This window comes from Labeo rohita, chromosome 8 (genome assembly GCF_022985175.1).
Source record: "Labeo rohita strain BAU-BD-2019 chromosome 8, IGBB_LRoh.1.0, whole genome shotgun sequence".
Taxonomy (NCBI): domain Eukaryota; kingdom Metazoa; phylum Chordata; class Actinopteri; order Cypriniformes; family Cyprinidae; genus Labeo; species Labeo rohita.
The window spans coordinates 25514421-25540633 of record NC_066876.1 but is presented as its reverse complement, the minus strand read 5'-3'; the positions used below and the strand labels follow the sequence as shown (position 1 = coordinate 25540633).

Here is a 26213-nt window from a genome sequence, read left to right as displayed (position 1 = left end):
ATTTTGAAAACAGTTGTGCTGCCAATAATTTTGCATAAATGTGATTTTGAGGATTCTTTGATGAATACAAAGTTAAAAAAAAGCCTTTATTTGAAACAGAAATATTATATTAGATAGTAATATCTTTACTGTCACGTTTGATCAATTTAATGCACTCTTGCTTCTTTAAAGTTTTATTTCTTTAAGTAAACAAACAAACTAAAAATCTTACAGACTTAAAGATTATGAATGGTTGTGTATTTCTCTGTAAATATTATACAACTGGGATACGAACAAATAATACTGACTGTCAAATAAAAACTATGTGAGCATCAACAGGTTTTTCCATTCATAACTATAAGTTGACAGACACACAACAGTGTTTTTAGTAACAGGGTGTGTGCAAATATATTCATAATTCACATTCATATTATGCAACACTCTAAGTGACTTATCAATCGAGTATGCAAATCACATTTCACAGGAAGAATTAAAAGAGACCTATTACGCCACTTTTTACAATATGCAAAATAAGTCTCAGACGTCCCCAGAATGTGCCTGTGAAGTTTCAGCGCAAAATACCACACAGATCATTTATTATATAATTTTGAAAATGCTTATTTTGAGTTAAAGAAGACACAAGCCGTTTTTGTGCATGTCTCTTTAAATGCAAATGAGCCGCTGCTCCCCGCCCCCTTTTCAAGAATAGGGCTGTGCCTTTACAGCTTGTATCTCAGATACTCTTGCAAAAAACATCTGCTTGGTTTTGATTATGATGTCTATTGCGCTGAAATCGTGTTTTAAACCATATTAGTTTAAACTTCTGATATGCGTTTTTTTGAATGCACACACCGCTTTGGCTGTCACACGGCATGCGAGTACTAAACTACTTCTCTTTCATGTCGTATTGTGCTTAAACTGGCAAATACACACAAGTTTATGTTAAAATACGCATGTTTATATTAGATCTGTGAGGCAGCAGCATAATATACAGTAAATAAATTAATAAATCCACTGCTTTCTTGTCTTCTCTGAGGCTGGGACTCTAAATAATGTTCTGTGCTCGACTGTGCAGCCAAAGACAGAACAGTTTTGCCAGGCGTTAGAACTGGTACACCTTGTTGCTTGTCAAAACATCATTGTGGCATTTTTTTTCACAGGCTTGCAGAGAAAGGCCTACCAAAAAAAAATTACTGGGTTGCTCTTTTTCATGTTTTCTGGGTTGGTATAGATGCACTGGTGTCTCGTTTATAGCACGCAGAAAAAGTCAGACATAAAGTGAAATTTTAAAGACACTTTAAGTGTCCTTAAGGTGTATTTCACTATATATAAAAGAAACTAACAGTCCAAAAAAAAAGAATCAGGACCAATGCAATGTGCAAACGCTTTTCTGGAGAGATTCACTCCAATGAGAAACCAGCAGCAAGATGTTTAAACCACATGCTAGGTCAAACAAGCTGCTCCACTCACCATGTCCTGTTCGGTTTGCAAAAGTCATCACTAATTCATAGCGGCATCCTCTTACTGAGAGAACGACACTTACGGGAGGCAGAAGCCTCAGAGTGCTTTTAGCTCAAACTGACAGTGCGGTGAGGTTTTTATTTCTCTTCTTCCGCCAAGTGCTTTATAATGCCAAAGCGAAACGTAACACAGAAAAAGCTGATTAAATGCTTACCTGTCGATAGTATTTCTCATAGACAGGATTCCCACTCGAAAGCTGCAACCAAATAACAAAAAAACTGGTTATGATTCTAAAGACATCGTTTAACAGGTCAAACTGATAAAACGTTTAATCAAAACATAAATAAGCCAATTAAACAGCACATTTTTTTAACGGTTCACATTCTTGGCAGCGCTGATGAATTCAGATTTCTGAAAAGGAAATGTTAAAGCCATCTGGCGACCAGGTGAACATTTCTAAAATGGCACTGTGAAAACAAATGATCTCACACACCTTTCCAATGTTGATTATACACCAATTCACACATTAACAGAGGCTCTTAAGTCTCCTGCCATTCACAACACAAAACACTGGCTTTTGTTAAGTCATGATTCACAGAAGTCGGGGAGAGTGATGCACATTTGCGCAGCTGATCGCAAGCCAAATCATCGACATCGGGTTAAGCCATGGCCAAAAAGCTAATTTATAACATATGGATGGATCAAGTGAAATCAGACGCATTACAGAAACCAAATCATGATTGTTAAATGGCGTTTTTAGTAAACTCCAATCCCTCTGCCAATCAAAAGCTATTAGGAGCTCGGTATATCAGACATCTGCATCGCTATGATGCATAAGCATCAAACTGCTTTTCTGGCCATGTTAGATTAAGTTCTGCCAGAACCCAACTGTTTTTTGATTGTAGTTCAGTAGCTCTGTCTGTCTCCCATCAGGTGGTTACTGGTGCATGCTAATGCGATGCTGGCACACAATATTCAGCGAAGTGCCACCAAACATTTCCTTGCTCCCGCTGAGAAAGGAGTAGGAGTTTTTGTTGCGCTTCTTTAAAAAAAAAAAAAAAAAAAACACCAACCACTTTGGCCTTTCAGGCTGTTCTGATTCCAACTCATTTCCTGAAACTTATTCTGGCTTGTTCTACTTACAATTACCATGCTTCTACAAAGCAAAGGCTTAGAAAACCATGATTAGACATAAAACAAAAAATACCATCAACTAAATGTACACAATTATCTTGGCATCTTAATCTGTCTGTCTGTCATGCTGTGTTTACACTACAAAGTCAACACAGAAGCTGAATGAAAATATAATAAAAGTGCATTTACCAATGCATTTAAACAGAAATTGCAAATACAAAAATTATTTGGTGAAATGAACACTGCAAATATGAAACTATGAAACGATTAAAAGAACGTATCATTTCACCCATGCTGACCCACTGAATCATTTCAGGTTGTCTTTTGCTTCATTCCAGCATCTCAAATCAAAGCATCCTTCTGGAATCATAAAAAACTGAACAGACCGAAGACATTTCAGACACGTCTCTTGCTCCGTCTAAAGTCTTCCTGATGAGGTAATGCTGCAATGCATATTTCATGCATGTGTGTCTTGCTTCTAAAACCGAGCACACCATCAGCTGCATGTCTGGTCAACACTTGCCATTAGAGAAGTGTTATTTTTAAAGCAATAAAAAAGACATTTCAGACCATCAGCCCAATCAATGCACGAATCCCTCCAGACTATTAAAACAGCTATAAGTGACTCCATGCATATAATGCATATGCTGTCAGAGTGTCACTGATTTCATTAATATTTCATTATACACAAAGTCCACATAGGAAACAAGTCCATACTTATCTGGTTTGAGATTTCTGACTCTTTAAGATGTTTTTAAGATTCGTCTATAACCTTTTTTGAAGGTTAATGATCTCTTTAGCCAGCTAGCGAGTGTCAAATATGCTTTAGCTAGCTGGCTAATTAGTTCACACACTGTAGATAAGAGGCAAAAAGTTGTCATGGGTAGAAAAACGAAGTCCACAAAAGTGAAAATGACACAATATGACTGCAAAAAGATAGCACATGCCACATTTGCATAAAATAACGACTAGTTCCTATTTGTTAATACATGAAGAGAGAAAAAGTATGCTAGCAGTGAGGCAAAACTTCCTGCTGCTTTTCAATGCCTCTGGAAAGAGCGAGCATGGCTTAATGGACTAAAACACCGCTAATCCAAACAACAATGACAGATATAAGTGAAATAATATTATAATTTAAGAGTTATTGTAATATAAATTGAAGAAGTATTCGTCATTGCTCCTCTGTTAGGTTTTTTTAGCCAGGCAAAGACACATTCACAAGCACTTTCACACGTTCATAGCCGAGACATGTAAAAACACAAGCCGACCTAAAAAAAAGTACAGTAACTTTGGGTGGTCTCGTGACATGTAAAGCTGGAAAAAATAAATAAAGTTTAGTTTATTTAATCCAGCCCAGTTTAACACTGACACACTAAGCTACGCCCTTACGCAAGTCCCTAAAAGATCACACTGAAACTTTTTCTCTGCCCAAGCAAATGGCTGAAAACAACTTTAAACAGCTGCGATTAGACAGCGGGGTGGGATCGTTTTCCACCCTACACCGCAAAATGAAAGTTTAACGGATCTGATAGACGTATGAAACGAGCTGGAAAGTGGTTTGGAGAGTGCTGTATTTGTGTAGAAAGGGAGGTTACCTGAGTCAGGGAGAGACTGGCAGCCATAGTGTTTCTGTTCCCACTAGTTCATCCTGCGTTGCGATAGGCAATGGGCAATAAAGGGATGCTACAAAACCTGGTACTGGATTACGCTGTGGATTGACGGTAACTAAAACCCGGCGCTGGATTGTTTAGTGGATCTGTAGGCGGTGGGTAACAAGCGATGGCACTGCAAAACTATACACTGGAGTTCACGGTGGATCAGAGGATATACAAAACCATAGAAACCATGGAAAAAATAGAATTTCTTCTTTCTTATTTACTAGAGGTTTTATAATGGAGGATTTAAGTTTGTATGGAAAAAAGTCTGGTTAATTTTGACATTTTGTTGAAATTCTAAAGCTGCTACACTACCAGTCAAAAGTTTTTGAACAATAAGATTTTTAATTTTTTTTAAAGAAGTCTCTTCTGCTCACCAAATGCATTTATTTGATCCAAAGTACAGCAAAAACAGAAATATTTGTACTTTTTTATTTAAAAACGTTATTTTTAAAATAACTGTTTTCTATTTTAATATATTTTAAAATGTATTAGAAATAATTCTAATATTCTGACTAAAATTGCTGCTAAAAAACATTTATTATTATTATGTTGAAAAAAAGAGTAGAATTTTTTCAGGTTTCTTTGATGAATAGAAATATCAGAAGAACTGCATTTATGTCTTTATCATCACTTTTGATCAATTTAAAGCATCCTTGCTAAATAATAGCAAAAAAATCCCCCCAAAAAAGAAAAAAAAATTATACTGACCCCAAGCTTTTGAATAGTTTATAATGTTACAAAAGCTTTATATTTCAAATAAATGCTGGTATTTGGATCTTTCTATTCACCAAACAATCCTGAAAGAAATGTACTGAAATATTGATGATAATAATAACAATAAAAAAATGTTTCTTGAACAGCAAATCAGCATATTATGATTTCTGAAGGATCATGTGACACTCAAGACTGGAGTAATGATGCAGAAAATGTAGCTTTGATCACATGAATAAATTACGTTTTAAAATATATTCAAATAGAAAGCAGTTATTTTAAATAGTAAAAATATTTCACAATATTACTCCTTTTGCTGTGTTTTGAGTCAAATAAATGCAGGCTTGGTGTGCAAAAGAGACTTCTTTAAAAAAAGGTTGCTGTTCAAAAACTTTTGACTGGTTTACCTTAAAAGATTAATTAAATGGTTTTAAATTTGTCCATTTATTTTTGTCCAACTTTTATTTGACATTTTAAAATAATAAAAATATAGTCTATTTACGACTTTTTTATTCTTGAACTAATAAATTGATAACTTCAATTGTTTTCATCTTCATTTTAAGTGTCACTTCTAGTCCCCTATACATGAAAAAACAGATTTAGTACAAAAAAAAAAAAAAAAAAAAAACACCCACACCTATAAACCATGTAATTTTAACCACAGCCCTATTTTACACATAACCTAAAAGCAATATTCTACAGTGCACAAGTGAACATGCATGCAGTGAAATTAAGTACATGAATTTATTATTGTAAATTGATTAGTTAACATTCTCAAAAACTACAACAAGACACAAAGGTATATTACTCTTTTTGTAGTTTTATTATTGGACAACAACTTTCATACCAGAGCTTTTCTTCTCAATATGTCAAGGAACTTCCTTCAAACACAAAAAGTACAAAATATATCTTTAAAAAAAGGTCGCAATCTATTTTGCTGGGAGAAGTATCTGACTGAAGCAGTATAGCAGTGCAATATTCACAATGGCTGTGAAATCTGTTGGACAGCATAAGTGTTACTAGAATCTCTGTGGAACTTTCCTCGTAACACTCTTGAAATCTCACTAGCTTTCAATTTTTCCTCACTCCACAGGCTCGGCCTGGGCCTGATTACCACATTTGCCAAATTAAATCAATCAGTAATTCAGTTAACGGAAAGAACCAAAGCAAACACACACAAGAGTTTTGCAGCTACTCAAGAAAACATTGTTTATATTAATTCACTCTCCCCAAATATTCAATCAATCAGATGTGGAAATTTTTTCACTTCAACTCTTGGGAATTTGCTTGCTGACCCAGGCCAGATCAAAACCGTATCAGCTTGTGAGATCCACAGTGTGTTTAGGAAAGTACACAAGCAAGATTTAAACCTGGTCACTGATAGACTAATATTAAAAGCGAGGAAAAGATTATGAATTTGAGGTTTGGGTTAAGATGAAACATGCAATAAAGTGACGACTGTCTCTCAAGCCCAACACACATACACACACACACAAACACACACACATATGCGCAAAACTGTGTCAAACCAAAATGCTGTAGATAAGATGTCATCCATCTAACCCACTCGGCATATTCTGTAACAAAGTGAAATGGAAACAAAATGATGGCAACAGTACCTCAAAAATTGCTCCACATTATCAACAAAATAGATAAAGTTAATGTTTTTCGAGGTAATTATTCTAGTATATTGTAGCTACCAGCTGATGACTGTTATGATTCAAGTTTCATGTCACAGAATTGCTTAGCAAACAGGATATCTGACATTTGTAAACATGAGTGTTGAATTTTTACGGATCAGATCTCACACTACAGATGGGGATGTGATTTTCACATTGGCTCCCTTCAACCCTTCCCGAGTGAAAATGCTTGGGAGTTTGCTTGACATGCAAATGGAAATTATGAAAAAGTGAATCTATAAATAGGTATGTAGTGGTGGAATGGAACAAAAAACAAAAACAAAATCTTGCCGGAATCATCCGACAAACAACAAAAAGGAATGTCCAGCATTAGTCCAGTTCTCTGCCTTGTACCCTATTAGCAATGGGGCACTTCTTCACAAGTTCCTGTTGAAATCTACAACTCGTCTTTGAGTTTAGAGTCTGTTTCCTCTTCCTCCTCCTCTTCTTCTTCCTCCTCTTCCTCCTCCTCCTCTTCTTCCTCTTCCTTATCTTCATCTTCCTCTTCATCCTTTGCCTCCTCCTTTCTTGTCTTTTCCTCTTCCTCACGCTTCTTTCTCTCTTCCTCCTCTTGACTTTCCTTCATCTTCTTCTCAGCATCCTGAGAGGAACATAAACAGAAAAGAATTCAAATTAACAACCACAATAAGTGGTTTAGGAGATTTAGGAGATGTAATAATTGAAGGAGTATACCTTTGTGGCACCCCAATTCTCATTGCCAACCTCTTCTGCCAGCTTTGGGTCGTTGGTAATGAGGAAGTTGTCAAAAATTGTGCCAGACTTCACCTAAAAACAAGGAATAGTAGTTTAAAACATGTCAATAAATGGTTATTAAATATCTAAAAGCTGTAATTGTCTTTGAGTCACAAAACAAATTGCTACCTGCCACAGGTCCAGTCCAATTACTCCGATGCTATCGTATTTATAGATTTCGTTGTCAGCGGTGTACTCGGGGTTATCAATCTCAGGGTGCACCCATTTCCCCTTGTAAGCAGGATTGTCAATCTGGCGGGGTTTCCACTCACCCTTGAAAATATTAAAAATTCAATTTAGGAAATGATATGGGAAAAAGACTCAGTATTCATTGTGACAAAAAGTTTTTAGGTATTATCTGCACCATTGTTCAATATTAAAGCCAGCTTGATGTGGAAATTCGCCCTATCAATTTTCTTCACACATCATTGATCTTTTTGTGAATGATTCATCCCATGTAGCCTGTGTTTTATTTTTGTAATTTGTGTCTTAACTAGATCTTCTTTCTGGTGATGTATGCCAGGCTTCTCCAATCATTTCGTCTGCATGAAACCGCCCATTCTTACAATCGATCTCAAACTGATTTTCAGATCTGTCTCCATCCAATCAACAACTGATGGATGTTTCCGTTAAAGAATTAGCTCATTCTAGAATTAAAGTTACCTAAAAATTTACTCACCCCCATGTCATGCAAGATGTTCATGTCTTTCTTTTTTTACAAATATTACTGTGTGACTTACGACTGGTTTTGTGGTCCAGAGTCACATGTAAGGTGCATTTCCATTACAGATTCATGCAAAACTTTTGCAACGTTTTATAAATGTCGATTAAAAAAACCATGCGACTAAAACTTTTTTTTTTTCCCCTCTTGTGGAAACGCAGCTATAGTGAACTTCAGTGGGGACCAATGGACTGAACGTCCAAATTGCAGTTTTAAAGGAGGACTCCACTTCCAGAACAACAATTTACAAATAATTTACTCACCCCCTTGTCATCCATGATGTTCATGTCTTTCTTTCTTCAGTCGTAAAGAAATTATGTTTTTTTGAGGAAAACTTATATGGAGAAAGCATTTTCTCCATATAATGGACTGGTATGGTGCCCTGATTTTGAACTTTTAAAATGCAGTTTAAATGCGGCTTCAAACGATCCCAAATGCAGTTATAAACGATTCCAGCCAAGAAAGAAGGGTCTTATCTAGCGAAACGATCGGTTATTTTAATAAAAATAATACAATTTATATACTTTTAAATGCCAAATGCTCGTCCAGTCTTACTCTGCCTGGACTGTTTTTGCTCCAGTATGTCGAAAAACTCCCATCTCATGTTCTCCCTCAACTTCGAAATCATCCTATATTGCTGTTTTACCACCAAGGGTGTTTGATCTTTGCATGTTCACTTTGCAAAGACTGGGTCGGTACTTATGCAGCGATGAGGATGATTTTGAAATGATTTTTGAAGTTGAGGGACAAAATACGGTCAGAGTCTTTCGACATACCCGAATGCAGAAATGTTTTCCTCGAAAAACATAATTTCTTTACGACTGAAGAAAGAAAGACAAACATCTTGGATGGCAAGGGGGTGAGTACATTATATGTGAAACTTTGTTTTGGAAGTGGACTTCTCCTTTAGTGCAGCTTCAAAGGGCTTTACACGATCCCAGCCAAGGAATAACGGTCTTATCTAGCGAAATGGTCAGTCAATGTCAATGCATTACATAGTCACACTGGAAAAGTCATGTGCGGTTGTTTTATCTTTTCATTGTAAAGGGTGTTTGACCAAGTCTTTTTCACATTTGCTTTGTAAACACTGGGTCGGTACTTCCACCTATGTGACATGTGACCTTTTCCAATGTGTGGCAGCAGAGCTAGTGCAAGACAAGCAATTATTGTTTTTTAAAAAAAAAAAAAAGTATATAATTTTTTTTTTTTTAAGAAAATGGCCGATCGTTTCGCTAGATAAGACCCTTATTCCTTGTCTGGGATGCTGTAGAGCCCTTTGAAGCTGCACTGAAAATGCAGTTTGGACCTTTAACCCATTGATCCCCATTGGTCCACTCTATGGAGAAAAATCCTGAAATGTTTTCCTCAAAAACCTTCATTTCTTTTCAACTGAAGAAAGAAAAGCATGAACATTTTGGATGACATGGGGGTGAGAAAATTTTCATTAGAGTGAACAAACAGGGACACATCAGTACCTTGTATTCAGGATTGGTGACCATGGGCGGCTCCCACTCCCCATCCATCTCATCGTCCCAGTCATCAGGCTTCTTGGCATCAGGATCAGGGATGTTCTCAGGTTTGTCCCAGTCCTACGAAAACACACGGACAAAGAAGGTATAAGCAGGGAACATATAATTTAATATTTTATATCAGAACAGCCAATACGAGGGGCTGATCCTTGTTGCTGAAATCAGCAAAGTCTGTCGACAGCGCATAGAAATGAGCATCCTGACTGGTCTGAAGACCTGCAAGTTCACAATGAGATTTGTGAGAAACTTTTAATAACTTTTCAGTTATTAAAATCCCCATACAAATCATCTGATGAATAGGGCTACAACTGTTAGTTGACTTTTTTGAAAACTGACTAATCTTTCGACTGTTTCTTTTTTATTAAATGCATGAAAAATTCAAACCTAGTTCCAAAAATAGGCCTGCAGCTAACAACTGTTTTAAAAGAACAGCCAATACAGGAAATTCAGCATATGGAACAATTTACTTGGTGATCTGTGCATGTTTACCCCAAATAGTGACTTATAAAGTGAATCTGTTTTGCGACAAACAAGAGAAAGACTCCGTTTGGCTTCTGGACAAACAAGGACACTGTCCTTACCTCTGGTTTCTTGTCATCAGGGTCGTCGATCTTCTCTCTCTCATCCCAGTCCTCAGGCTTTTTCGCTTCAGGATCTTTGATCTTTTTGGAAGGCAGGAAGTCCCAGTCTTCTTCCAAAGATCCAGACTCTACCTTCTTATTGTCAATCTTGACTTCATAAGTGTTGTCAGGATTGACAATTAACGTGTACAGGTGGGTGTATTCATCATCCTGGATGATACAATACATGGTATATTAGTTTGCATGACTGGTGCCATGGTGCATTATGGGACAAAAAAATAAATAAATGAACAATTACCTTGCATCTAATGTCTTTGTTGATCAAATGATTTTTGCCTTTGTAATTGAAGATTACATGTACTTTCTTAGTGCCAGGGCCACAGATGTCAGGACCTGGAAGAGATAAAACAAATTAAATCATCCTGTGTGTCCAAAAGCACAAAATGTTTTTACACATGTCCAATTTCACAACAGATTCATCAGTAAAGTGGTTATTGAGATACTCACCAAACATTATATTATATGTGGAGTCTCCATGCATATCTTCCTGTTTGAGGTCTGATGGGAAAAGTTTGATGTAGCCTCCACCACAGTCAATGCTCTGCTCATGTTTTACTGTGAACTGGATCACGAGGGGCTGATCCTTGTTGTTGAAATCAGCAAAGCGGGCCGACAGCGCATAGAAATGAGCATCCTGACTGGTCTGAAGACCTGCAAGTCCACAATGAGATATGTGAGTAACTTTTCAGTTATTAAAATCCCCATACAAATCATCTGATGAATAGGGCTACAACTGTTAGTTGACTATTTTGATAACTGATTAATCTTTCGACTGTTTCTTTTTTATTAAATGCATGAAAAATGAAAAACTAGTTGCAAAAATAGGCCTGCAGCTAACAATTGTTTTAAAAATCAATGAATCTGCAGATTATTCCTGTGATTAATTGGATGTAATCCAAAATTAAAATGAAAACAAAACCAGTGTGCTAAAAATAAAATTAATTTACAGATACTATTTTGCTAGATACAAGGAAATGAAGATACAAGGCAGGCGGAACACAGTCAGTCATATGAACTCCATTAAAACTTCTACATGTAACAAATATATTTATAACTTTGTGTTCACACAGTGTTTAAGACATACTATCTGCCTCAACCTCTGCAAAGCACAAGGTTGGACAAAAATGGGACTAAATTTAGTCTGTACCAGGGTAACGGGGCCTTACAGAACACGTGGTTTTGTAATGTTTTGAAACATATTAAATATCAGATGGTGTTACATGCCTGCAGCTCAGTAGAGCAGAGGGAATGACATCACAGAAAATAGCCCCTCCCCTGGCATGCTATTCAGTGCATAAAATAATGCAAAACGGAGGAAACCACAAATTCAAACAAACCAGTGTCAATTATCTGGAGCATGAAAAAAAGTAAAGCAACACTCACCCTTATCTTTCTCAGCATCACCATAAAATTTGCCTGCAGAAAGCACAAACTTCCCATAGTCTGATTTATGCTTGGATTCCACCCATCGGCTCCTCCAGGTGTCTGAAATGTGCATGTGTGACATGAATATGAAATTAAAAGCATTACCATTAGCATGCATGATATATGCATAATTAAAAGTAAAATCAGATTAAATCAATCATCTGCTCCACTGACCATCATTCAACCATGCTACCTTGACTACTTGTTATAAGATAACCACTATCTAAAATGAAGACTTTAAGATTTTAAATTATTATTATTATTATTACTATTTAATGAATGCAACACACCATTGTTGCAAAGCCATTAAACAGGCATACAGTGACTCCATCACATAGCAAATCTAGTCTATGGTGACTCCATCACATGCTCGAAAGACAGAGAAAGCTTTAATATCATTCATAAATAGTATTCAAAAAGCATAAAAAGAAAAATGCTTCAAACTTACCACCGTCTTCAAATTGCTCTCGGAAATAAACAGAAGATTCTGCGGTTATTAACGCGATGGACACGGCCAGAAACAGTAGAGATAACGCTGTCATCTTTGCACTAAAATATACACCCTTTTTAGGGAGACAGAATAGTAAAATATAAAGAAAATGGTTTAATAAGAAATATGAGGCTTGAATATGTATATAATGAGCTCTGTTTGGATCTTCACATGCCTGCAGAAAACACTGTGCGCTGCTCTCTTTCGCACAGTCTCGCCTCTAGACTGGGAACAGATGGCTGGCTCTGATTGGACGGCAGCTGGAGACGACAGCGTCACGCCGGTCAGCCAATCAGATTATTTTCGGAATGCCGTGGAACGTCCTTTCTGGCCAATGCCAGCTGACCACGCGTTTGGCAGGCACTAGTGATAAGAAGACTCATTTCCGCGAATCGGTTCAATGAACCGGTTCGGAAAACGGATTCAGTGGTGCCATTACGTTCTTACGTGGTTCCTTCAGGCAGTCTGAAAGTGGTTAATCTTTTATTAAAGCCATGTAACTGTTTTGTAAATTATAAAACCGCTTCACGGTTTAATAAAATGCTATTACGACCAACATTACAAGCATGTTAATTAAAACAGTCGTGCAATGAAGTTGTGAATGCATTTCCAATACATTAGAGGGTTTGCACTTCACGGATTGGTCAGTCACCAGGATGCGCCGCCATATTGGCAATACTCGGATGTAAACAATAGCATGGATTGCATGGTTAATGTACTACTGAATAGTTGTTCTGCTAATTTATGCTGTCTAAACTACGAAAAAAACGTGTGGACGCTGCTAAGTCATATAGAGAAGGACTTAGTAAGCAGGAAAGGCACAATATTTAGACAAACTAAAATTAATAGGTGGTAAACATACTTTCGAGCAGTATTAGCCTAATATTTCACCTACCTGACTGGTTAAGAATAAGAACATAAACGAATGTTGTCAAGAGTCTTGCCCTGGAAATCATGGTTCAGTTTGACCAACCACAAACACCTTTTTGTTCCTCCTTCTCCTTGCTTTGTTATAAATTTTGGCAGTCTGTAGCTCTCAAAATATTTTTTCTGGTCCGACCGATTAGTACAGCCCAAAACAGGACAATAATTGACCATTTTCGGCAGCAATAATCAACAAAATATGTGAGTTTTGTTTGGTTCAGTTGCATTGTTTACATTCAGTGCCGCCAATATGGCCAACTGATGACACGGCGTGAAAACACTCTATAGTTTTATGTGAAATATCTCTGATATTTGGTTTTTAAAGAGATGGCGTTTGGTTTGATTAGCGAACAAATTGCTCATATCTATTCATGAATAATTCATTCAAATTAGCTTGTGAAGCTGGTTCAGTGCGTTTTCTAAAATGATCTGATGAGATTTGAAGGAATATTCATTTCCAATGGATTTTTATTTCCACTGCATTTTTTTAACCAAGCAAGTGATTTAATGCTTTGCAAAATCTATATAGATATCAAGTCAAGAGTTTTGAAAGCTTGGCACATTATCTTTTATTCTTCTTTCTCTTACATTAGACAAATATCAGTTACAATGCCATTGCTCACTGGTTTCTGTGTTATCAAATGGAAAATGGAAATGCAGAATTTAAGCTTGCTCAACTAATAATAACAAATGGCACTAAACCAAACCCTAAGCAGAAAACTGAATAGTTGGTCAAGTAATTTCATTTCAAAAAAGCTGTTGACAAGCATCCCACCCTGTTTGGCAACACTTGTCTGATATTATTTATAGACAAACCCTTACAAAAGTTTAGAGCAGGGGTGGCGAACGTCGGTCCTGGAGAGCCACAGCCCTGCATAGTTTTGTTTCAACCCTAATTGAACACACCTGAACAAGCTAATCGTGGTCTGAAGGGTTACTAGAAAGCTATAGGCAGGCGAGTTTTAATTAGGGTTGGAGCTGAACTCTGCAGGGCTGCGGCTTTCCAGGACCAGAGTTCGCCACCCCTGGTTTAGAGTTTTAGCTGGTGACAAAATGTTTCATCCATCAAACATTCACCTTTAATTACGTTCAGGCACAACTTGAATATAGTTCTTCCAGTAAACATTATCAAGGCTGACAAGTAAAAATCAAAAAGCTTATATGTTTTAGCAAGGACTGACTGTGAAAAAAAGTGCAGTACATCAAGTCTCATTTAAAAAGAAATGATTCCTTCAGTCTCCTGTTTGTTAAGTTTAACACTGTGGCTCTTTTTCTACATTAAAATGCTAATTTCAGTAGCATATCTTCCCCACGTTCCCAACTGATTCACTTTGACATTTCATATCAGAATGTTTAAAATGGAAATATCAATAAACAAAAAGCACATATGACATTTAACAAGTTTTGTAACCTTTAAATATACATGACACTAAAAGGAAAAAGTATACAATAAGTGTATTAAACACAAAATTTTTTTTTTTTTTATTGTTACATAAGTCTTGAAATATAATCTTCAGTGTAGACAATGATGACTGAATTATGCCAAAAATTTGCAAAGTTCTAAAACAGCAACTAAAAGAAATATGACGTTTAAAAAAAATGTTTATCTTCTTAGTGGTATATGGTTGATTACCACAGAAAATCATTTAAAATGGTCTTTTAGTTTGTGGAAACAAACTAAAACGCATTAGGCAATAATATACTTACAAGGAAAGCCTAGCAGATCCAATCGATTCATTTTTCTACTGAATATCCTGTTTTGCTTAGAAATGCATATTATGGAAGTAAAAAAAGGTTTGAAAACAGCAATTACCCTTTAACTGTAAATGTTTACACTGTGGTTTTGCTTGCTTAAGAGGTTTCCAAAGTAAGTACATTACTGTAAACGCAGTCTTTTTTAAAGAGGTTAGGTTGCTTAAATTCACATCAATGTCTGTAAACTGTAACATTGCTTGGGAGAAGTAGATACGATAGATGTAGATAAAAAGTTCTTAAAAAATATCATTTCCTTCTCTCTGACCTAACTCTTAGAGTGTAACATATGAGTGTTTTCTGCATTGTCAGTGTTGTATAATTTGCATTTCAGATATCAGCAGTCATTTCTGCTTCATTCAAGTATACTCTGTGTTCTTTTAATGTCAGTGGTCTTATGCTGGCTCCGTTATGGTAGAAAGAAATTGATCCTTTGAGGAATGGATTTGCAGCCTTGTGCAGAGAAGAGTTTCTCCTCCTTAGGAACGTACAGCATGGCTTTGGCCACTTCATCTAGCGTTCCCTCATCCGGCTGAAGGCCACGAGCTGCATACGCATCACGTGCACACAGTTTCACATGCCGGTACTCCAGTGGCAAGAAAGGTACAAAGAAGTCAATCAGATGGCCTGACATCAGCTCACTCTGTGCAAAACCTCCTGCAAAGGTAAAGTAATTTAAAAACAGGAACCATAACATTTAAAGTGAAAATCACAGAATAAAGACATGCATGTGTACAGTTGAAGTCAAAAGTTTACATACACCTTGCAGAATCTCCAAAATGTTAATTATTTTGCCAAAATAAAAGGGATCATACAAAATGCATGTTATTTTTTTATTTAGTACTGACCTGAATAAGATATTTCACATAAAAGAAAATAGTAGTTGAATTTCTAAAAATGACCCTGTTCAGAAGTTTACATACACTTGATTCCTAATAGTGTTGTTACCTGAATGATCTACAGCAGGGGTTTTTTTTGTTTAGTGATAGTTGTTCATGAGTCCCTTGTTTGTCCTGAACAGTTGAACTGCCTGCTGTTCTTCAAAAAAATTCTTCAGGTCCCACAAATTCTTTGCTTATTCAGCATTTGTGTATTTGAACCCTTTCCAACAATGACTATATGATTTTGAGATGCATCTTCTCACACTGAGGACAACTGAGGTACTCATATGCAACTATTACAGAAGGTTCAAATGCTCACTGATGCTTCAGAAGGAAAAACAATGCATTAAGAGCTAGGGGTGAAAACTTTGAATTTAAAGATCAAGGTAAATTTAACTTATTTGTCTTTTAAGAAACATGTAAGTATCTTCTGAAGGGCATTACTAAATCAAATAATGTGATATTTAGGCAAAATAGGAAAAATATACACATTCTCACTCTGTTCAAACGTTTACAACCCTGGCTTATAATGCACCGTGTTTCCTTCTGGAGCATCAGTGAGTGTTTGAACTTCTGTAATAGTTGCATATGAGTCTCTCAGTTGTCCTCAGTGTGAAGAGATGGATCTCAAAATCATACAGTCATTGCTGGAAGGGGTTCAAATACACAAAAATGCTGAAAAACCAAAGAATTTGTGGGAACTGAAGAATTTTTCTGAAGAAAAGCAGGCAGTTTAACTGTTTAGGACAAAGAAGGGACTTGTGAACAACTATTACTAAACAAAAATAAACAGCTGTGGATCATTCAGGTGACAACACAGTATTAAGAATCAAGTGTATGTAAACTTTTGAACAGGGTCATTTTTATAAATTCAACTATTATTTTCTCTTGTGGACTATATGTAAATGTCTTTTATGTGAAATATCTTATTCAGGTCAGTACTAAATAAAAATAACATGCATTTTGTATGATCCCTCTTTTTTTGGTAAAATAACATTTTACAGATTCTGCAAGATGTATGCAAACTTTTGACTTCAACTGTATATGAATTTATATCAACTGTCAAACATTCAGCAATTAGATTGAAAAGTGTTGTTATAATGTGGCTGAATGTGTGCAGGTGCAGTACCTTCTGCCTCCATGGCTTCAGCACGCAAAAGATGTTCCAAGTCTTCCATGCCGATATCTTCCCTATTCTGTCCCGAGTGCCAGAAATCCAATGCCACCTCATTGATGGCACCACCACCGATATTGCTAAAGCATGACATTAAAGAAACCCATTCGTTTTTAGTTTAATTGGACTATAGCAACAAATTGCATTTTTCAGAATCTGCATGCATTCTGCAAGTAAACTTATAATGTATGTATACAGAAAAAAGTTGCAAACGTATGAAGCCATGTGTAAAGAACACACCAACCTTAGGAACAGAAATATGGCTCTTCTATAGCTGACCCCATCCACATTATCATAGTGGTCCATGTAGGGCTTTATGGCATCGATGAGTCCCGGATGAAGCTTTTCTGCCTCATCAAAGATAAAAAGAGTCTGTGGGCATCGCAGAACCATGTCTCGAATGGCTTCTCTCAGCTGGCCCTGGTCGCAAACACACCCACACAAATACAGACACTGATTGTAGAGTTAAGGATTCACGTACGTGCGTATTTCAGAATTTGGACAGCAATCACTTGTGCCATTTCTATGTTTGCTGAATCAGTTTTGTAACTTAACTATCCAAGTATATCAAGGATGAATTGCATAATCATACAAGCTGGACCTCTGCCTCTGTGTTGCATTTGATTTTCTCAAGCTAAATATATCCAAGCAGATGAATTATGGTACAAATAACAAATATTACACTAATGTCTAACATTATAGTGTAATCAAATACTACATTTGTTTATAAAAGGAAAGCTAAATCAACAAACGACTGGGGAATCAGAACAAATGACCTGGCCAGGCATGTGAATGTCAAATGTTGAAACTTTGCTCACCTTGTACACGTCCACCAATCTCGCATGAGGGAAGTGGAATGGGGCAATGAACAAACGCACGCATTCGCTCTTTATACCGTCCCGGTACAGGTTGTCCGCTACTATACGGGCCACAAAGTTCTTGCCTGTCCCAGACCAGCCGTGAAAGGACAGAGTCAGTGGTTTGTTGGACTCAGGGTTTTTGATGAAACCCTGAATGGCTTTCAGAACCACAGACTGGGCCAGGTGTTGCCCATGGAGCTTCACCTGTAGATCTCTTTCCAGTCCTGAAATATACATTCAATAAGCATATGTCAAGAAAAGAAAAAATGAATTCATTCAAATTCTATGATTTTTGTTTAAACTTTCTGGTATTTCTAGTATTTCCAACTGTAAAACCTTAAGTAGCACAGGTATATTTGTACCAAAGGCCAAAAATACATTCTATTTTTCTTTTATTCCAGAAATCATTAGGATATTTTGTAAATATCATGTTTCATGAAGATATTTTGTAAATTCCCTACCATAAATGTATTAAAACTGAATTTTTGATTAGTAATACACATTGCTAAGAACTTCATTTGGACAACTTTAAACAGGATTTTCTCAACATTTTTTTTTGCACCCTTAGATTCCAGATTTTCAAATAATTGTCCAAATATTGTCCTATCCTAACAAACCATACTTCGATGGAAAGCTTATTTATTCAGCGTTCAGATGTATAAATCTCACTTTTAAAAAAAAAAGACCCTTATGACTGGTTTTGTGGTCCAGGGTCACATTTGTATAAAATAATGCGTGCATGATGTTGATAACTGGCTCTACCTGTGATGTTATTTGTAATCCTACAGTCTCCTGAATCACAGCACTGACCCAGGCTGCAGTACCATGCAGTCAGCATGCCAGTGTAGTATTGGGGAAACCCTGACCAAATGTCTCCAGTAGGCACTGAGAAGAGGAGAGTGTTACGTAAGCTTGCAGTGAGTTAGATCATTACAAATGCCTTGTTTTTTAATGCCAGAGACTCGTAAAAGCTTATCCAAACCAACTTAAAATGCATTATTTTTTATTATTAACCATAAATTTTAAATATTTAATTATTAATAATGAATTCATACATTATATTCATATAATGTTTACACTATTTTGTTTAGTATTGATTGAAAATTTCTAAACACATTCATGAAAATATAATATAAATATAAGAAAAAACAATGTATGCCACGTTGGTTATCCATTCCAGTCTTAATTTTTATGCAAATTATATATATAATCTTTGTATAATTATATTATTAAAAACATTTTAGTGCAGCATATATTAAAATATATCTTTACCTTGTTGGGTCGCATCATCCTGGTGTGGTTGACAGTCCCCTTCCCAAATATTGCAATAGATGTAATTGAAATAATAGGTAGAAACATTTGAAATGCTGTCGAATTGGAAAAAATCCGCATCAGCCGAAACAGCCAGGAATGAGAGCAAGATTACGAGTGAAAACATCGGTGCCGACGGAAATATAGATCTCGCAAAAACTGTAACATTGAGCTATTAGATCTGTAATTGTAGCGCCCATTCATATATGCATCCGAGTCTCATTGACTGCAGGCCGCATCAGTGCTCAATAGTGATGGGTCGTTCTTGAACGATTCGTTCATTTTGAACGAATCTTTAATGTGACTCGGGACGAACGAGTCGCCTCGGGGAGAGATTCGTTCAGTCGCGCATGCGCAACATCCTATTAGGTTCTGTACTGGAATTAGTTCACCTGTTTTAGAGTCGTTCGTTCACCTTATGGGGCTGTCACGTGATGAACGAACGACTCAAACCCGAAGACTCAAAAGATGAACTAATCAATTCTCTTTCCGGCTCAGGCTGCATAGGTTAACATTACGGGGATGTCACGTGATGAACGAACGACTCAAACCCGAGGACTCGAGAGATGAACTAATCAATTCTCTTTCCGGCTCAGGCTGCATAGGTTAACATTACGGGGATGTCACGTGATGAACGAACGACTCAAACCCGAAGACTCGAGAGATGAACTAATCAATTCTCTTTCCGGCTCAGGCTGCATAGGTTAACATTACGGGGATGTCACGTGATGAACGAACGACTCAAACCCGAGGACTCGAGAGATGAACTAATCAATTCTCTTTCCGGCTCAGGCTGCATAGGTTAACATTACGGGGATGTCACGTGATGAACGAACGACTCAAACCCGAAGACTCGAGAGATGAACTAATCAATTCTCTTTCCGGCTCAGGCTGCATAGGTTAACATTCGGGGGGATGTCACGTGATGAACGAACGACTCAAACCCGAGGACTCGAGAGATGAACTAATCAATTCTCTTTCCGGCTCAGGCTGCATAGGTTAACATTACGGGATGTCACGTGATGAACGAACGACTCAAACCCGAAGACTCGAGAGATGAACTAATCAATTCTCTTTCCGGCTCAGGCTGCATAGGTTAACATTACGGGGATGTCACGTGATGAACGAACGACTCAAACCCGAGGACTCGAGAGATAAACTAATCAATTCTCTTTCCGGCTCAGACTGCGTTGGTTAGCTAATTGGGCTGTCACGTGATGAACGAACAACTCAAACCCGAAAACTTGTCAGATAAGAGGCGAGGTGAGCGAATCATAGACTAAAGACCCAGGTAAACAATGAATGAATCTTTTCTGTTTCTTATAGCATTATAGTTTTGTTTTGTTTGTAGTGTGATCAACGTTTGTGTAAGCAGTAGATGTGTTAGGGAGGTAAAACATAACATTTTAATTATATTTTGCTAAAATGAACGTAATGAACGAAATGACTTGAAAAAAGATTCGTTCATTTTGCTGAACGAGACTCAAAGGACTGAGTCGGTAAAATGATCCGAACTTCCCATCACTAGTGCTCAACGCTTAGAACTGAAACGCGACGTCACAGTGTACATTGGAATAGTAGAACGAGCGGGTACAATCATGAAACGGGGTACAAATGGGCGGGGCTTGGTGTAGTAAAAAAATTATTTATTTTTTTTTGTATCATCAATACAATGGCTATTCAAAATTAAAACTATTAAAATTACTTAAATGTTAAAAACCATCCGTGTCGTTACGTTTAATTTTAGGCTGACGTTGTCACGTGGTAAAGGTTCATTTTCTCAGCGTTGAGCAGACTGGACCAATCGCAGTAGTTTGAGAACTTGATGTGAGATTTGTCAGCCATGGTATAGAGACTGCTGGAACGAATTTTTATTTTAAGTAACGCTGCTATTGTAGAACCCGTTAGCGACTTAGTTAACTGTCTGCTTTTGAAATAAATTCACTATATTTACTAAGGGTAAATGCTCGGTCCAATGGAAGATGCCATTTCAAATACCGAGAACGTGGCGCTTACTGTGGAACCTCTTTTCTGACAGAATTATGCTTAACTAGAAATTATGAAATGCTTGTGACAACCATGACAAAGCGTGAGATGTAAATTTTTAATTGAAGTCAAATTACAAATCCCATCACTACTGATTTTCAACCCAGTTTGGTCTTGCAAGTGTCACTTCAATAGCTTAAGCTAGTGCTCAAAATGTGTGACCCTGGACCATAAAGCCACAAAAAAAAGAAAAAAAAACACTGAATAAATGAGCTTTTCACTAATGCATGTTAGGAAAAGACAAAAATTGGCCAAAAATCTGGAGTCTAAGGGTGCAAAAACCAAACCAAAACCAATTGAAAGAGTAAATTCAAGTTCTTAGCAATGCATATTACCAATCAAATTAAGTTGATACATTTTTAGAAAGAATTTACAAAATACCTTAATGGAACATGGTCTTTATTTGATATCCTAACAATTTTTAGCATTTAAAAAAAAAAAAAAAAAAAAATTCCATATCTGACCCATACAATGTATTGTTGGCCATTTCTACGATTATGAGCTACTTATGACTGGTTTTGTGGTCCAGGGTCACATACTTCAGGGTTAAAAATAAAGTGCATACTACATGTCTCAAAGGCATTTTAATTAGTCAGCATTGATAAAAGGCAATCAACCAACCCACACATGTATTAAACTTGAGACTGGCTTACAATTTGACAACTTTATTGAAGTAAATGACACTTCACAAACTTTATAGTTAGAAAACTGCTTTAAAACATTTTACTGCTTCAAAAGACAATAGACTTTAAAATCAAAGCTGTACAAGTGAAGCTCTGGAACATCATTCTGAAGAGTCAGATGCAGGCAGCACCGTTCTGCAAAGAGAAAAAAAAAAGATTTAAGAAGAGCACAAGAGCACACAATCAAGGTTCAAGGTGTCAGAGTTAACCTCAGATTTTATGGAACGGTATAAGGATATAATCAGCGGATTCATTTGGCAGAATCTCTTCATCACCGGTTACAAGTAGTAAAAGAAAAGGTGAAAGATGGCACCACAATCATACCTTATGCCACTACACATTTTTCCAGAGCCATCCTGGATAGTCCAGAGCTTCCTAAAAAGAGGTTTTCATTGGTTAGTTGGTCACGATCAACACCTCCAAGCTAAGACCTGGCAACGAATCAAATCAAACTGAAAGATACTGGGAAAGACTTCAAATAAATACCAACCTTTAAGAATGCACGTCGCATTCATATCCCCATGTCACAATGGAGCAGCCACCACCATACCTGTCAATGACCAGACACCAGTTAGAACAGAAGACATCCATGAGAATCTGGATTTTAACATGTGACCACATCAGCCAGAGCTAATATCCATCCTCCATGTTTAAAGTCAGTGGACATCATTCATCACAATGGTCAGAGCTACAGATTTACAACTAGAAGAGTAATTACTTACATCGTCAATCAGCACATGCCTAGGCAGCCCTAAAAAAAAAAAAACAGACTATTAGTCAACCGGCCGGCTTTCAAACACACAACACAATTACTTGGTCTTAATCAGAATGTAATCATGTCCTCAAAGAGATAGGAGACCTGATTCGCATTCATCAGTTTGAGACCACCTTGGTACATTACAAAATCACTTTAACTAGACTTACCAAAAAAAGCATTCAGACAGCTGCCGATCCTCCCAAGAGTAAAAGCTGCAACTCATGCTGTAGAGAAAACCAAGCAGTAGTAAGACAAAGCAACACAACAAGTACAGAAACAGTACACCAGTGATGCATCAGATAGGAGCGAAAGACAAAAATTGCTCGTTCTACATGGAAATTCTGCTGAACTATGAGCTCATCATTTGCATCACGTCTTAAGAGACACATTACAAAAACTCAACCCACCAGATATGCTTGCGCCTCCTGCAGGACTCTGTAGAGAGAAACAAGAGTAAGTCCAAGTACTAATATATAAAAACAGAGCACCGGTGATCAAATAAAGTAAAAAAAATAAAATAAATAAGTTCTACATGGATATTCTGGATCACAGGAGTAATTAAATGACTTTTAGGTTAACCATTCCTTGTATGAATAAATAAAAATAAAATACCATGCTCAGCTGATGTCATCTTCACCTCTTTGTGCAAACATCTTAAGTAACCTGTAATGTGAAAAACACTATTAGTACAGAACAAAGACAAAGAATAAAAGGTCTTAAACGGGCACTGTTTCAGTACAAAAGATGTCTTTCAGTCCAACTCAGAGAGATTCCCATTGTTTTGTAAAACAAACATCATAAACAGTGTGTAACATTGTATATCACAGAAGTTCGTGCCGATTAAACAACCGGTTTACTTGTCAGGGATGTCCTCAAAGAGATCAGAGAGCCAATTCGCATTCAACAGTTTGGGACCTTGGTATTAGTCACTTTAAATAGACTTACCCAGAAGAGCATTCAGACGGCTGCTGATCCTCCCAAGAGGGAAAGCTGCAACTCATGAACTCATTCTGCAGAGAACAACGTGGAGTAGTAAGACAAAAGCAATGACACAAGTACAGAAACAGTACACCAGTGATGCATCAGATAGGAGCGAAAGACAAAATTTGTTCGTTCTACATGGAAATTCTGCTGAACTATGAGCTCATCATTTGCATCACAGACAGTTAAAGGGATAGTTCACCCAAAAATTAGAAAGTCATTACTCACCCTCATGTCGTTTCAAACATGCAAGACCTTCATCTTTCGAACACTTATTATTTGGTCCATGTTCTTTGCACCTTTCCAGACCTCATCAAGTCTTAATTTGAGTTCTGAAGATGAATGGTCTTACAGATTTGGATAGACATGAGGGCGAGCAATTCGTGTCCGAATGGATTTTTTGGCAAACAGTTCCTTTAAATATTAAAAATATAAAATACCATGGTCAGCTGACGGCATCATCTCTCTTGTGCAAACATCTTAAGTAGCCTGTAATATGAGAAATACTATTAGTACAGAACAAAGACAAAAATAATTAGGTCTTAAACAAGTACTGTTTCAGTACAAAATTATGTCTTTCAGTCTAATTCAGAGAGATTCCCATTGTTTTTAATAAAACAACCATCATAAACAGTAAATGACTGCAGCTTGAGGCATTTTTAGAAGGACTTTAAAGTGCTTACCTTTTGATTTAGCTGTACTGCACATGGCCCTATGAATAAAAGAATGGGCAAATGTTAACACAAGTCACACACGCAATACTTATGTTAATTAAACGCTGTGCTTCAGATATAAGAGCTTGGTGGTTGCATTTTCGTCAGCGTAAACTCAAGAGTAGCAAATATGGTAGTCATCATAAACACTTACACATTAAAGCACAGCATTTATAAGACAATACATACCTTTCATCAGTGCATCAGACCCGCACCATAATCCTACAAGAATACAAAATAAAAATATATTGTTAATAATAAATCCAAACCGTAGTTTAAAAGTGGCAATAACAGTAATGATAAAACCTTGCAATGCCTCAGAGAAATGTGTTCTCAGAAATCACTCCTGTCCACTACTCTTATCTTTTTTACTCATCATAAGCAAAGCATTCAAAATGCATTCAAAACAAACATAAGATGTGTATATACCTGTTGTCACGTTTTATCAAAAGCCCCAAAGCACTGGCCCTGGAAATAAATAAATTGAATATAATAAACAGATTTGTAACATTAAAGTTTACACCAATTAAACAACCAGTTCACTTGTCAGGGATGTTTGGTCATCAAATGTGTCAGATGTCCCTACATACATCGGTATCTCATCATGCAAGTAACTTAAAAATGGAGATTATAAGCCATGAACTCACAACGTGGAAAATGGAGTGTTTCTCAAGTAATGGAGTTGGTACATTTCCTCGGCCTGCTCCAGGTTCCCTGCAAGCAAAGCAGAGCAAAGAAGAGAGGGGGGAGAAAAAAAAAAAAAAAAAAAAAAAAAAAAAAAAAAAAAAAACCCAATTACAACTCTGAAACGTTGATATTACAAACTTAGTTAAAAAAAAAAAAACAAACTTGCAATGCTTCAGAGTAAAAATTCTCAGAAACCACTTCTGTCCACTACTCTTATACATTTTAGTCATCATAAGCAAGCATGCAGAATAGATTTAAAAATCAGACTTAAGATTTGCATACCAACTGTCTGCTGCGTTTATCAATCCACATGATACTGGACCTGGAGATTTTTCAACCTCTGTGGGAGAAATAAAGCACCTTGGACACACTACTCCAGATTCCTGCAAGCAAAAAAAGCTGCAGATTACAAATCTGAAGCGTTGACATTACAAACTCAATTAAAAGCCTTACATCGCTTCAGAGTAAAAAATTCTCAGAAACCACTTCTGTCCACTACTCTTATACATTTAAGTCATCATAAGCAAATCCAGAATAGATTTAAATAAGACTTCAGGTTTGCATACCAAGGGTTTAAGAATCCGCAGAATACTGGACCTGGAGATTAAAAAAAAAAAAAACCTTGTAATTAAACTTAAGGTTGTGCACATCAGAGATGTTTGTACTCATCAGAAATTCTCAGATATCTCTATCAAAACTCATTTATCGTCACGCAAGTGAACATGAGGTAATAACTCGCTGCTACGCACTTTCAAACCAAGTGGGCCAAAATTGCATTAAACGTTAATAAAGTAGTTTTTGTTAAACTACTATTAAAAAAAGTGACTTAAACGGATTTGAAGCATACTTGAAAATGTATTTTAATTGCAAGAAACATTTTAACGCCCATTCGAGGCCTAACACGTGGACCGCACTTCAAATGAGCAACTCTCTTTTTAACAAAATTGAATAAATATCAAAATAATAAAAATAAAACACGACGCCTTATTGCAGCTACACTACAAACACCTATATTACAGAACAACACTTTACACTAAGATAAATTACAACGATTAAATGAAGCCGTGAATTACCTTTCTTGCCTTCAAGCGCCGCGGAAGAATGAGGACGAAAGACCCGGTCGCTTTCCCTTTTATACTGTTCAACGCAATGGTTTCTGGGAAATTCCTGTACTCATATTAGTACAGTTTATTGACAGCAGGTGGCGCTGTGGTGCCTTTACTATTGAGTGATACTGGTCTGGTACGTTGAAATATTATAAAT

At 36.7% G+C, this 26213-nt stretch overlaps 3 protein-coding genes, 1 long non-coding RNA gene and 9 other non-coding genes across 17 annotated transcripts in view; all 13 read right to left on the bottom strand.

Moving 5' to 3' along the window:
* Positions 1-4244, bottom strand: part of eps15 (epidermal growth factor receptor pathway substrate 15) — a 29669-nt gene extending 25425 nt beyond the window's left edge. For 2 of the 3 annotated variants that reach the window (XM_051117043.1, XM_051117044.1), the window contains exons 1-2: positions 4170-4243; positions 1655-1696 (exon numbers count right to left, since the gene is read on the bottom strand). In XM_051117043.1, coding sequence (XP_050973000.1) covers positions 1655-1696; positions 4170-4196 — 69 coding nt within the window. In that variant the 5' untranslated portion in view covers positions 4197-4243. Of the gene's footprint in view, positions 1-1654; positions 1697-4169 lie in introns of all 3 variants that reach the window. The other variant, XM_051117042.1, reaches the window with a different exon arrangement.
* Positions 4245-5743: 1499 nt separating this feature from the next.
* On the bottom strand, positions 5744-12417 carry LOC127170104 (calreticulin). Of its 2 annotated transcripts, XM_051117882.1 has the most exons (10): positions 12357-12417; positions 12140-12254; positions 11650-11751; positions 10714-10917; positions 10505-10599; positions 10207-10416; positions 9572-9685; positions 7505-7648; positions 7316-7408; positions 5744-7223 (listed from the first exon to the last, which is right to left on the bottom strand). In XM_051117882.1, the coding sequence occupies exons 2-10, from the start codon at positions 12231-12233 to the stop codon at positions 7020-7022; spliced, it is 1260 nt and encodes a 419-aa protein (XP_050973839.1). In that variant the 5' UTR covers positions 12234-12254; positions 12357-12417; the 3' UTR covers positions 5744-7019. The 2 variants fall into 2 exon arrangements, with proteins under 2 accessions (XP_050973839.1, XP_050973838.1); XM_051117881.1 differs by having other exon boundaries at positions 12140-12411.
* Positions 12418-15132: 2715 nt separating this feature from the next.
* On the bottom strand, positions 15133-19326 carry tor3a (torsin family 3, member A). Its single transcript, XM_051118102.1, has 6 exons — positions 19045-19326; positions 18535-18657; positions 17731-17996; positions 17157-17332; positions 16868-16992; positions 15133-15514 (listed from the first exon to the last, which is right to left on the bottom strand). Exons 1-6 carry the CDS (start codon positions 19208-19210, stop codon positions 15267-15269), a joined length of 1104 nt encoding a protein of 367 aa, XP_050974059.1. The 5' UTR covers positions 19211-19326; the 3' UTR covers positions 15133-15266.
* Positions 19327-21774: 2448 nt separating this feature from the next.
* LOC127170330 (uncharacterized) lies at positions 21775-26073 on the bottom strand. 2 transcript variants are annotated; one of them, XR_007828340.1, is made up of 16 exons: positions 26024-26073; positions 25517-25547; positions 25233-25333; positions 24911-24977; positions 24693-24731; positions 24453-24485; positions 24234-24262; positions 23991-24039; positions 23515-23579; positions 23182-23232; positions 22977-23004; positions 22737-22793; positions 22535-22563; positions 22303-22409; positions 22137-22187; positions 21775-21947 (listed from the first exon to the last, which is right to left on the bottom strand). It is a non-coding gene; the product is annotated as an uncharacterized LOC127170330 (long non-coding RNA). The 2 variants fall into 2 exon arrangements; XR_007828339.1 differs by having other exon boundaries at positions 22303-22362.
* On the bottom strand, positions 22019-22092 carry LOC127170365 (small nucleolar RNA SNORD47). Its single transcript, XR_007828350.1, has one exon. It is a non-coding gene; the product is annotated as a small nucleolar RNA SNORD47 (small nucleolar RNA).
* On the bottom strand, positions 22857-22942 carry LOC127170368 (small nucleolar RNA snR60/Z15/Z230/Z193/J17). Its single transcript, XR_007828353.1, has one exon. It is a non-coding gene; the product is annotated as a small nucleolar RNA snR60/Z15/Z230/Z193/J17 (small nucleolar RNA).
* LOC127170364 (small nucleolar RNA SNORD79) lies at positions 23295-23376 on the bottom strand. The gene has a single exon (XR_007828349.1). It is a non-coding gene; the product is annotated as a small nucleolar RNA SNORD79 (small nucleolar RNA).
* Positions 23644-23729, bottom strand: LOC127170367 (small nucleolar RNA snR60/Z15/Z230/Z193/J17). The gene has a single exon (XR_007828352.1). It is a non-coding gene; the product is annotated as a small nucleolar RNA snR60/Z15/Z230/Z193/J17 (small nucleolar RNA).
* On the bottom strand, positions 24102-24186 carry LOC127170361 (small nucleolar RNA SNORD79). Its single transcript, XR_007828348.1, has one exon. It is a non-coding gene; the product is annotated as a small nucleolar RNA SNORD79 (small nucleolar RNA).
* LOC127170371 (small nucleolar RNA SNORD75) lies at positions 24577-24647 on the bottom strand. The gene has a single exon (XR_007828356.1). It is a non-coding gene; the product is annotated as a small nucleolar RNA SNORD75 (small nucleolar RNA).
* On the bottom strand, positions 25119-25188 carry LOC127170369 (small nucleolar RNA SNORD75). The gene has a single exon (XR_007828354.1). It is a non-coding gene; the product is annotated as a small nucleolar RNA SNORD75 (small nucleolar RNA).
* Positions 25406-25476, bottom strand: LOC127170370 (small nucleolar RNA SNORD75). Its single transcript, XR_007828355.1, has one exon. It is a non-coding gene; the product is annotated as a small nucleolar RNA SNORD75 (small nucleolar RNA).
* LOC127170366 (small nucleolar RNA SNORD74) lies at positions 25593-25672 on the bottom strand. Its single transcript, XR_007828351.1, has one exon. It is a non-coding gene; the product is annotated as a small nucleolar RNA SNORD74 (small nucleolar RNA).
* Positions 26074-26213: the final 140 nt, after the last annotated feature.